Source organism: Takifugu rubripes, chromosome 4 (assembly GCF_901000725.2).
Source record: "Takifugu rubripes chromosome 4, fTakRub1.2, whole genome shotgun sequence".
Lineage (NCBI taxonomy): Eukaryota > Metazoa > Chordata > Actinopteri > Tetraodontiformes > Tetraodontidae > Takifugu > Takifugu rubripes.
The window spans coordinates 16,121,990-16,134,509 of NC_042288.1; the positions used below are offsets into that span (position 1 = coordinate 16,121,990).

The window sequence follows — 12,520 nt, forward strand, 5'->3', positions numbered from 1 at the left end:
AAATAAAAACGTCCCCTTTGGGGAGGCGATCCAACATAATCTGTGTTATTAGCAGGAGTCGGCTTGTCCTCAGAAACTCAAGAGCTGTAAAGTCCTAATTTCAAGGTGTCTCAAAGATAATAACTGTATCAGTTCAAAACAGAGAAGCCGTGTCTCTGAATTACTGCAAACACACGGCAGCAGCCTCAAAGGGCACGCGTGCACTATTATTATTACTCTTTCAAATGAAGTGCTTTCATCAGTTCACATAGAGACATTTATGAAAGCACTTCAAAGACAAACACACGCCTCCATTATTCCCATATCCGCCTGCTTCCTTCTGTCCCGGGAATGTGGAGCAGCGGAGCCTCGGAAGGGCGGCGCCACTTGCCGTATTTACCTGTAGCACACGTTTTCTGTGCAGGGGTTGTGCACTTTAACGATGACAAACACGTGTTGAAAATGAGAGCGGATGTGTTTGGGGGTAAAGGGAAGGGCCCCCGGTTCCTGGAACACTATGGTCACAATGTCGTTGCCAATGTGCCGCTTGCGCAGCAGCTGTAAGATAGAGCGGAGAGCATGAGGAGAGAACATTCACATCTTTGGGGCATTTCAGCAAGTCAAAGAAAGCCCCAAAACATCTCAACGTCAGGTGACAGTAAATCCATCTGATGTCTGTTCCAGCAGCACAACCACATTTACAAGGCTGGAAAAAGCCTTTTCCCTCCCGCGCAGCTTAAGCTGACTTATTCCAGTGACGGAAACCTTCTCCCAAAGTCAATTTCCACTGTTTGTATAGTTGGACTGAGCAGACAGTTGACCTCTTTCTCTGGCTGCCTCACAGTTGTCAGGAAGGTTCAGTAGCAGCTTGAAACGAGCAGGATTAAAAGGTGGAGAGGTTAACTGGGAAGGATGAAGGGATGGGTGGAGAAAAGCTCTGCTTGGGCCTGCTCCAGGATTACTCCCACGGAGCAAAACGGGAACCCTCTTTAATGCTCCACAATCGACGGACATAAGATGGGAAGAACCCTGGATCAAATCCTGCCAGTCACTTAATTCGGAGGTGTGTGAGAACGGCCGACTCCCGACCATCTCTCCTCCGCCCCCCCCATTAACTCTGCAGCGCTGCGCCTATAATCTGAGTTAAGGTTAGTCAATCTGTGAACTTCTGCCACTTCATGACACTGTAGCTTGTCTTTACAAAGCCATTCGCTTGATTTCACTTTTTAGCACAAGCAGAGGTCTGTCGAACAATATGCCACTTCAGGGAAGGGCTGATGAAAACCCTGCTGTGGGGACTCGGTTGCTATGGCAATGCTCATCATTTCAAGTGTGGTAAAGTCAGCCTCTGAGGAAGAGTAAGACAGGAATGAAGCTTCCTGTTGAGCGTTACCCCGGTTACACACACGTGGATGGCTGAGGGCGCGACTGACCTGCTGTCTGTTGTTGGGTGTGTAAGGCAGCATGGTAGACACGTGAAACATCAGCTCGTAGTCCTTGTAGGTGGTGTAGAGCGAGTGCGTGCCAGTGGAGTCGGCTGGAACACAAGACAGGACAGGTCATTCAAGTGCTCTGGTTTCTGAATAAAAGGCCATCGTATGAGACGAGCTGCTGAGGTACGATGGAAGCAGGTTAAACAAATAAGGCTCATCTTCATTTGCTCATGTGTGCGTTTAGCAAAGGGTGTGTTTTATCGTACTCTTGTTATCCAGCTGAGCTCTGTACTTGGTGAAGCCCTTGAGGCGCACCCTCTGGCCTAGAAGATCCAAGAACTCCTCCAGCGCTGGACCCGCGCTCTCGTTGTTGTACATCTCTTCCTCGGTGCTCTGCCCGGCCTTGCAGTAAAGCACCCCCACCTTGTGCTGGAAGCTCAGCTGGAACAGGACAGGCACGGACAGTCAGCACCACGTCTCACGTAACGCACGTTACGCACTCAAACACGAACACTTTCAGAAGCCTCCAGGGAGATCTGAAACTCCCTTTTGTGAAGCCAGATTGGGAACCGTGAGCAGGGCAGAATCCAGGGGCTACAGCAGACAGCTAGGGTTTCTCCAGCAGCCCAGTGGGGCTACTCTCCATTCAGTCGCTGCAAGGTGAAGAGGGCCTCCATAAATATGAACGTCCTCTTCACAAAGAGCAGCATTCACAGGCACAGGAATAAGCAGCCAAATCTCACAGGTTTTCACTAAAAGCATCACTAACACAGACGTGACAGGTCTGATAGGAGCCTTTTCAAGAGACATGAGGAATAAAAGATCCAGGGTGATTCTTCTGGCACCCCGAGGAAGAAAGCCCTCTCCAACAACATGCATTTTACATGACATGTAGCTCAGTGCTGCCAAGAAAAGAGCTGAAAGAGGGAAAATGATGGAATCCAATGAAAATAGCATTTGGCACCTGTTGCAGTGGAGGCTGAGGACGGTGTCGACATTAGGTTAGGGTTAGGGTCAGGGTTAGGGTCAAGGGTCAGGGGGTAAGGGTCAGGGGTTAGGGTCAGGGTTAGAGGGTTAGGGTCAAGATGAAGGAGGATGTCTTCAGCTATAAAGCGTAGAAAGAAAAATGAGGACAGCGTTTCCCTCCGAGGGCTCTGAGATGCACCTGTGATATATGTGCCTCTACAAGCACACACACACACACACACACACACACACACACACACACACACACACACACACACACACACACACACCTCTGTCCACTGCACATTCCAAACCACTGCTCCCAGATCCTGCACACAATCGTGGCTGAAACATTCCTGGTATTCACGGGAGGCAGGATTGTGCAGTGGTGAGGTCAGAGGAAGGCCGGGATAAGCAAGCGGCAGTAACAGCCTTAGTCAGGGGTCGACTACCTTCCTGAACAAATCAGGCTTGGGCCTGACTCAAGCGGTGGCTCGGGGCATTTGGGTGATTTTATAGCCCCATGCAGCTTCCTACCCAGGGTTGATTGTTTAGACAATCCTGTACAAGTTGATTGGAGCGCTTTAATGTCCATTACAATGCAAATGACTGCAGTTTAAACAGCTTTCTGAGCCAGGAAGGGTTAGGGTTAGGGTTAGGGTTAGGGTTAGGGTTAGGCATTTGTCAGCATCAGTGAGGAGGAGGCGCTGTTGGTAGAGTTCTCTGGAGGCTTGCTCTTATTGTATCTGTCTTCATCAGTTATTAGCTCAGAACTCTGAAACTAATCATGTCCATGTGTTAAAACGATGTGATTATCCTCAAATCTCACCACGGATCAGCTGTGGACTGTGTTAGCAGCCCGTCTGCACACACTGAAACACACACACACACTTTTTCTCACACTACTGCCTCATCTCCAGATCTCTGCTGCAGAACTGATCCTGAGGCCATCAGGAAGGGTCAGGGTCAGGGTCAGGGTTAGGGTCAGGGTTAGGGTTAGGGTCAGGGTCAGGGTTAGGGTTAGGGTCAGGGTCAGGGTCAGGGTTAGGGTCAGGGTCAGGGTTAGGGTCAGGGTTAGGGTCAGGGTTAGGGTCAGGGTTAGGGTCAGGGTTAGGGTTAGGGTCAGGGTTAGGGTCAGGGTCAGGGTTAGGGTCAGGGTTAGGGTCAGGGTCAGGGTTAGGGTTAGGGTTAGGGTCAGGGTTAGGGTCAGGGTCAGGGTTAGGGTCAGGTTAGGGTTAGGGTCAGGGTTAGGGTCAGGGTTAGGGTTAGGGTTAGGGTTAGGGTGAGGGTGAGGGTGAGGGTTAGGGTTAGGGGGTTAGGGTCAGGGTTAGGGTTAGGGTCAGGGTTAGGGTCAGGGTCAGGGTTAGGGTTAGGGTTAGGGTCAGGGTTAGGGTCAGGGTTAGGGTTAGGGTCAGGGTTAGGGTCAGGGTTAGGGTCAGGGTCAGGGTCAGGGTCAGGGTTAGGGTTAGGGTTAGGGTCAGGGTTAGGGTCAGGGTCAGGGTTAGGGTCAGGGTCAGGGTTAGGGTTAGGGTTAGGGTTAGGGTGAGGGTGAGGGTGAGGGTTAGGGTTAGGGGGTTAGGGTCAGGGTCAGGGTTAGGGTCAGGGTCAGGGTTAGGGTTAGGGTTAGGGGGTTAGGGTCAGGGTTAGGGTTAGGGTCAGGGTTAGGGTCAGGGTCAGGGTTAGGGTTAGGGTTTCAAAGACAGGCAACTAAATAATTATGTCCAAAGGCGCCATCGAGCAGCAACTTTAAAACCCACTTGGCTTCTCTGACACTAGTTTCTTACTGCTGAACTCAATGTTTCTCTCTCCCAACGTGTCTGTTTCGTCTTGTATCAAAGTGTCTTTGTGCTGACAGTTTTTCACCTAAAACTCATGCAGAATTTATGAAACTTCTTAACAGCTCCTCCAGATCCGATAGGAAGAAGTCTGAGGGGCACTTCGTGACAGCATCAAAATCCCACTTTGGTAGCAGCGCCTGTAGTGATGATGAGCGAGTCGAGCTTGTTTTAGCGTCTGTTGCTGTGCATCAGCCTCTCTGACACCCTCTGTTCTAAAGGAGGTTCTGTTGTCAGCTGGAAGGACGCCTCCCTCCCATCACTCCTTCCACTTCTGCAGTTCCATTAGGTTAGAATGTAAATTTCTTATGAAAAACATAATGAATTTATCTCCGACACCTTTGAACTCTGGAAGTCCACATCACTAATACGAGATGATGTGCTGCTCTATCAAGGCAGAATAGCAAATCACCGGCTCTTCATCCCGGTAAGAAAAGAATGAGGAGTCTGTCACCATCGCCATCATCACCTTTCTGAGGCTATCGAACCACAGACCACTTTGAGGCGGCAACAACATCTCCATGGACTCACTGAAACAAGACACGTGGAGTTACTCACCCCCTGCTCATCCAGCTTCAGGAGCTGCTCTGGGACCTTCGGGGAGTTGATGGCCAGTCTCAGACACGGGATATTCAGTTCAGGGATGACGTATTCAAGCACCTCTTTCAGTGGAAGGCCACGAGCCGTCCCGTGTCGAGCTGTAGATGGAATGGCGTCCTCCAGAATAGCTCCACGGAGCGTGGTCAGCTTGGGGAGAGGACAGACAAGTCTGGGTGTCTGGAGTTGGTCATCCACATTTTACTTGGAACACACAATGAAATTTAGCTTTTCAAATTTCTGGATCAGAAACCGGTTGGATGGCTTAAAGTGGCATTACTGAGCTGCGCAAAGCCCCGAAGAGCGAGGCAAAGACGAGGGTCCTGCGTGCCACTACTGAGCTACCATGACCCAGATATATTGTTGTCAAGGGAGGAGTGCTTTAAACCAAAAATGGCACTGGATATTCGTGGCATTCCCCCTGCCACGTCTTTGGCACCTGAATAATTCAGCTGATGACATCAGCGATCAATCACCAAGAGTTTTCGTGCTCATTAGCTAACGTAGCACATCAGCGCTCACTTAACGGGCACCGAGGAACTGGTGCAGGAGGGTAGGGAGGGAACGCTCGGATAAGCCCAGAGAAGGAATGAACAAGCCTTGTTGAATGAAACGCATGAGAAAAACAGGAAATAACCCTTAAAAGCCTGTTCAGCTTCACACTCATCGTGGCAACGGAATCACGCAGGTTTCTCCTCCCAAGCATTCATAACAGGCTGATGCCGCTTTAAGAGGAGAAGCAGAGCAAACACATGCGGATTATAGCTACCTGGCTGGTTCTGAAGGTGACTCGATAGCTGAACTGCATTCCCTCTTTCTCCTTCCCGTCGTCGAGCCTCTCCCTGCGGATGCTGACTGCCACAGGGCCCAGGTTCTCATCAAACCCAAAATAGTTCTGATGCTCTGGGGGTCAATTGAGAAAGATGAGAATTTAAAACCTGCGCAGCACATGAGGTCCCTGTCAGAGCACCTGGCCCGGAGCACCAGCAGAGGTGTGAAACTTGCTGTTCCTGCCACAGATTCATTGTTTACACCTCTCGGAGAGCATCGCTGCTCCTCCAACGTGGCACATTTGAGGGTCCCAACGCTGTCACATGGTGACAACAGGCAGGAGGCCAGAGAAAGGCTGAGAGGCCGGCCTGTCGCCCCCCCGACTCACAACTAGTCAAAGGAAAGAAACGGGAATACAGTCCTGGAAGTTGTGACCATCACAGACCCAGATACTTCACACAGCATCTACTAAGAAATTCAGAGCAGAGTATCACAACAGACACACACGGTTTCATCCCGTCATGTCTCCGGGTCCGACTGAAGCACGATCCTTCTTTGGTGCTTCCTGTCTTTTGACAGTGCGGTGGAGAAGTTCTTCCATGGTATGGACACCAGCAGGAGGTCCGCTCAGGGCAGACGCAGAGCATTTTGATTCCTCGATGGAGCTCTGCATCATCAGTCCTGGGACTCAACTTATTGGGCTTTTCATGAAATCATTTAAAATATTACGGCTTCAAAGCTAAAATGCCATAAAATGACCTGCTCTTCAGGCTTTATTAGATTATTACCCTCAAAGTTTAGTCACTTTGGTGCATCCAGATATCACCATTTATCTGGGGCCAGTGTTTCTTTAGAGAATATAAGATGTGAAGAATACAACTTATAGATGGTTTGTGTTGAATGTTGGCGATGTTTGATGTAGGATTTATTTATTGAAATGGATGGATGTTTTCCACTGTAGTCCAGATGTAAATTGATGTTGAACACTATATTCAATAGATATGAGCAACTTTCTCTTTAATTTAGATGATATTGGGAAACATGTAGAACATTTTCAGTGGAATCAAGGAAATTTCATAACAGCTTTAACAATTTCCAGAACATTTCCAGCTATGTGCACACGCACAAGAGGCTGCTTGGAGACGATTGTGGAGAAACTCCTCATCATCAAACCCAACCTTTACTGAGCAGAGCTAAAGAGAAAAGTCAGATCCTCCGTGAGTCCAGAGCTTATTGATGTGAGTAATAGAACAACTGGACGTGGACACTGGGGGGTTAATCATGGGGGGCAACTGTGAACACCCATTCAGCCCAGAGTGGACCAGGGTCAGAAGGTGGTGGGAAGGTGAAGTTCGATGTAATGCTGGCAAGAACGGAAGGGGTTTCTTAAGTCACGCTGTGCTCCACGATGGTGGTGATCTGGTGCACTCGCGTCTCCATCAGCCACAGACTAGTTGGGACTGAGTCCAGACTCAGGCTGAGACGCGTCGCTGCGTCCACACGGAGGATCGAGTGTAACGCGTGACTTGTGTTCTGATTCACTCCGTCACACGTGTCCTTGTCTTGAGAAGAAGGTGGAGCCCAGGAAGCAGCATACGAGGTAGCAAAAGGGAAGAATGTTTTCCTTAAACAGTCAATTTTAAAACTCCACCTCATTTAAAGGTTTTAGAAGTTCCTGTGAGCACGCTGATCCCCAATATGAAAACACCTCCTTTGTTTCTACATCACTGTCTCTGTGGTTAGAAGGTCTCAGGCCTGTAAATGGGACTGCTTCCATTAGGGCCACCTGGGGAGGGACGCTCCTGGTGCATATGAGTGCTTGAGACGATCAATAGGATCGATGTTCAGCCCAGGTTGGTAAAAGCCTGGGCTAAAGCGGTGACATATTAGTGGGGGGGGGGGGTGCAAGGATGTGTCTCCTTTTAAGTGTGAGAGTGTGTTTGCAGTGAAGCGGAGGTGATGACAACCTTGTCTGTGTGAGGAAACACCTCATAGAGAGGAGCGAGGCTCCTCTCCTCTCCTCTGAACGCATCAACATGAAGCTAACAGCGTTAGCACAAAGAGGCTCAACTGATAAAGCAACCACTGGGGTGGGGCAGCCTCTCAGGTGAGGATTGTTCGATCGCTATCGCTAACGACCGTCTAAGGCTTGACTGGAGACGATGCACCACCTTTCCTCTGCCTTGGGTCAGGCACGTGAGGGCTGAAGCAGCTGCTTTTGGGGGAATTTTCTGGAAACACAATCTGCCGAGAGCAGCCATCAGACAGTGGGAGAGGCGACGTGCATCGCGCACCAGTGTGTGGCCGTCGCCCTGGTATTTCCAGCATTGGTCACACAGGTGCTTTAATGAGGGGACCCCAGACCTGGGCTTAGTTCAGCTGACCCAAAGGTTTAATGGGGAGAGGGTCCCTCGCACCCCTGCCGCCCCAATGGGCAACAGCTGCAGCGCAGCATCCTGTATCGAATGACTGATCACAGCTTCTCCACGGGGTTCCAGGCCACCTCGTGCAGAGGACAAGACTGCTCCTCTCCTAAAAAGCTAAACATACACCCTCACGCCCAACACAGACCTCCTATTGTTCTCGTCCTCATTCCATCTGGTTCTACAAAAATAATAAAAAATAATGGTGCTGTGTGACCCTGTGTGCGTGGGCGCGTTCATTTGGAACTCATAACAGTGTGAAAGGTCTGGATTTCCTTTCAAAAGGGAATCTTCCAGCATCAGCATTTTGTTCATTGAGAAAACAAGGAAAAGACTTCTTACCTCGTCCATAGAAGTACTTGTGGTAGTAGTATGCGCCAAGGTCAATGTGCTCAATGATGTAGCGTTTGACCTTCTCCCTGTGGATAGGTTGGTTTTCTCGCGGTACCTCCAGCACTGAGACCCCTGCGTTTGTGCAGTGGGAACTCAAAGATGATTCAAAAGAGCAGCTCTCTGAGATACCACTGTAGTTGGAGCTGTTGGCTCTTGAGAGGCATATCCTCCTCTCGCCTTCGCCACCAATCTCATTGCGAAAATGTGGACAGTTCAGCACCATGGTGTTGCTTTTCCCATCCCCCTCATCAACATCCAGGTTTTCCTTTGGGTTCAGGTCCTCCCTGCTGCCGAGTGGAGATTCAAACGTGGGGGCGCTGCTACATGCTCCTTCGACTCCATCTGTCCCTAACGCAGGGGCAGCTCCCCCAGGCCCTCCTCCAGCTCCAGGCCCTGCTCCAGCTCCAGGCCCTGCTCCAGCTCCAGGCCCTGCTCCAGCTCCAGCTCCAGGCCCTGCTCCTGCTCCAGGCCCTGCTCCTGCTCCAGGCCCTGCTCCTGCTCCTGCTCCTGCTCCTGCTGAGGCGGCTGAAGCCCCGGTAGTGGTGTTCTTCCTCTGGCTCAAGTTAGCTCGGTTTGCTACTGCCTCGCTGATGCTGAAGAGGACACTCTGAACATCGTAGTGTGCAAAACATTTCTGGAAGCTAAGCGGTCGTCGGTCATCTTCTATCGACAGCCGCAAAGCATCACTGTCACTTTTTATGGTCCTTAGTTTTCTAAAGAGAGATGTTTCAGATGATTCTGATTTAAGGCGCCTCATGAAAGACTTGTCACGCTCCCGGCTGTAAATGAGAGAGGTGTCTACATAATCAAAGCCAGGAATGTGGACTATCTCACCCCGGGCGATCTGCGCTGCTGTCTGCAAGCTGGGCGAGAGCGAGGCATCGCAGCGTAATAGTTCAGGGAAACCGGGCGGTGGGATGCTGCGGTGGTCCACGGTATCCACCCGGTAGCCTCTCAGCATGGTGAAAAAGCCCTCCCCGGTTAGGCCCTGCCGGTCGATAGAGGATGTGCTGCCGTACTCGCGGTGCAGAGAGGCGCCGGTGTTTGGATTGACGGCGTGCTGGTCCAATACGTCCTCAGAGTCAATGTCACTGATGGTAACATCACTGTTACTGCGCTGACGTATGGGATGCAGGCCTTTCAGGGGCGAGTAGCTGAGAAGGTCACTTAGTGTGTATTGGTCCGAGTAGTCGACCTCAACACACACTTGCTCGCCTTTCTCCAGGATGACCGTGTGTTCCTGTTGGCCATTCTGAAAAACTGGTATCACACTCTGGTAGTTTGGTGAAGGCCGGCCGTCCCATCCGTCTTTCCTCGGAGGCCACTCGGTCACCCGTGCCCTCACGCCCATCTTGGGCATGGCTGGAGTCCCGTTGCTCTTCCCTGCGCCCTCAGCCTTCCCTTGCATGTTGGAGGCTGGGGGTCCCATGCTGCCATTCAGGGCTTTGAGTTTCCTGCTGAAAAGGTCCTCTGACTGCATTGCTCGGGGGTATTCCTCTGGGCCTCCCACAACCCCCACAAGGTTTGATTTGTGATCCGTCACTGGGTTCAAAACACTCATATCCTGCCAGCGGACCCCTTGAAAACTGGACTCTCAAGACCCTTCTTCATCACATCGTGGGATTTACTCAGTGGCGGAGTGGGAGGGGCCTCTTCCCTGAGCCAACACGGCAGCCGTCTTCATAACTCTCAGAAGGCGACTGGCAGAGCGCTGGCCCCACAGCGTTTGGGCCTGGGGGGCGAGTGTGTGAAGAGCAGCGAGGCAGAAGGGATTTTCCTCACAGCGTGCCGTCAGTGTGGAGCGGCAGCTGGAACTGGAGCTGCAGCACAAGAAGGAGAAGAGAGGAAAGGGTCAAGGCGCAGTAAGAGGCTCAGAAAGGCAGGAAGTGACACGCGCTGGTCATTAATTCATAAGGCCGGAGCACGTTCCCAGACAGAACACCTTTGGAAGTGCTTCCAGCCAACAGGTGGTGCCACGCAAATCACAGCAACAACAATGTGAAAAAGTGAAAAACGCTGTTGGCTGCCAGTCGGCGTCCCGACGCCACGCCAGCCGCTCACACCCTCGCCAAAAGGGCAAATTTGGCGAATGTGATGATTTCACATCCTAAACCAAAGAGCTAAGATAATAGTGATAGAAAAAAAGACAAGCTTGCTCGTTTGTTGTTTAGATTTTTTCGGGTTTTGAGCTGTGGTAATTAAAATAAGTTGTAGTTGCCCTTCCTGCCCCAGCAGACGTAGAAGATGGAACATTAGCAGTAAATAACCCTGCGAATCCTTCACAGTCGTCCCTCCAGTGGACCTCAAACAGGAAGTAACTTCCTGGAAAAGGGTGCTCCTACTCTGAGCGACATGTTCTTCAGAACTGGTGCTCCGCCTTCATTTCTCCAACACACTGATCAACCTTCAAACATGATAAAATGAACTCGCATTCCTGAAGGAATACTCGGGAATCTTCTACATTCGTTTCTAGTAAAGGTGGGAAACCCCATTCATGGGTTCGAGTCTTGGTTGGGCTTCTGACATGATAATATCGGTTACCAGGCAACTGTTTACATTTGCTGAGAAGCAAAAGGACAAACTATTTTGGGATGGAAATGTGGGTCATGTCAAGATTAGGCACAAGCCAGCGAAGACCAGATATGTTGGAATGGCAGTAATAATGAAGTGGTTCTGTCTGGGCCAAATGCAGGTTAATGCATTCATGACCTAAATGTGGAACAAAGGGCGGCGCTGCCGTCTGGAGCCGCTCAGGCCTCAACGCCAGCACTCACACACACCAACCTGGTGTCACCGTGGACGACCGGATTCAAGTCGGCGGCAAATCACACGTTGTCATTTTAATGTAGCTGCAGCAGCTCGGAGAAATCTGGTTGGTCGGTACGGCCAGCAAATGGTGGATTAGACAGGAGTGTAGTCAGCTGTTTGGATGTTTCAGTGCTGGTACACACACACACACACACGCGCACACACACACACACACGCACACACACACACACACGCACGCACACGCACAAACACACACACGCACACATGCACAAACACACGCACGCACACGCACACACACACACACACACACACGCGCGCACACACACACACGCACACACACACACACAGGCACACACACACACGCACACACACACACACACGCACGCACACACACACACACACACACGCACACACACGCACACACACACATAAACATCTGCTTCAACCATTAGTGCTTACAATGAATTACAGTTGAATGTCTGATCAAAGGGTTGAATTCCAAACTAGAGAATATGAAATAGTGCGATCAGATCGATATCACGGTGGTTTTGAATGTGCGACAGGATGCAAAGGTGAGTGGCAGAGGCTGATGATGTCACATGAAACCATCGAAGACAGCGAAGCGTGCTGAAATTATAACGGCAGGAGGGACTTGGCGCCCTATTCTGTGTCGAACAGCTACAGAAGACAGAATAAAACTAAAAAAAGCAATAAAACAAGCGTCTAGGGTTAGCAGGGATGAGGGCTAACACACCAGGCGGGATTTACTCCCCATTACTCCGATAAAACGTGATGTTTGCATCTGCGGCCTGTCTGGATCCACCGGTGCTCATGGTGGTCTGGGTTTCTCCCCCATCCTATTAGCTCCTTCTCTGGTGACAGTGATTAATGACCACCGCCGCGTCATTACCCCGCCACCCTTCTGCACCCCCGACCAATAGAAAGTGCTGCAAGCTGCTCGGTCAGCAGAATGTTTCTCCGGTGTGACCTGAAGGAGGCTGTTTTGTGTCCTTTCCTGTGTGGGAGACAGCAGATGGAGGGGGCGGTCTGACTTCCCAACGCCCTCTATTACTGGAGTAATGTGGCAATTATGGCTCTTTAAGATACAAGTGTGTCTGAACCGGGGTGGAAAAGCAGCAATGGGAGAAAAAGACCGGCCTAATTACACTAATTAACTCATTTTCTGATGTTTTATTGTGTGTTCCATTTGTAGAGAGGCGATCCAGCTGTCCATCCGGCGCTGCCTGCAGGTCTTAAAGCAACTGATTTCTGAAAGCACGTGCACGGCGAGCTGACCTACGTGCACTGTGCACGTGCTAGCTTTCGCTGACTTGGAAGTACAAGTGTTGTGTTG

The 12,520-nt window shown here is 50.7% G+C and overlaps 1 protein-coding gene across 2 annotated transcripts in view; it reads right to left on the reverse strand.

Annotated features, from left to right (window-relative positions):
• Positions 1–339: 339 nt before the first annotated feature.
• The window catches only part of LOC101076233 (signal-induced proliferation-associated 1-like protein 2), a 38,714-nt gene continuing 26,533 nt past the window's right edge, over positions 340–12,520 (reverse strand). For both annotated transcript variants that reach the window (XM_029835354.1, XM_029835355.1), the window contains exons 2-7: positions 8,347–10,217; positions 5,580–5,713; positions 4,772–4,960; positions 1,679–1,853; positions 1,413–1,516; positions 340–537 (exon numbers count right to left, since the gene is read on the reverse strand). In XM_029835354.1, coding sequence (XP_029691214.1) covers positions 376–537; positions 1,413–1,516; positions 1,679–1,853; positions 4,772–4,960; positions 5,580–5,713; positions 8,347–9,958 — 2,376 coding nt within the window. In that variant the 5' untranslated portion in view covers positions 9,959–10,217 and the 3' untranslated portion in view covers positions 340–375. The remainder of the gene's footprint in view (positions 538–1,412; positions 1,517–1,678; positions 1,854–4,771; positions 4,961–5,579; positions 5,714–8,346; positions 10,218–12,520) is intronic.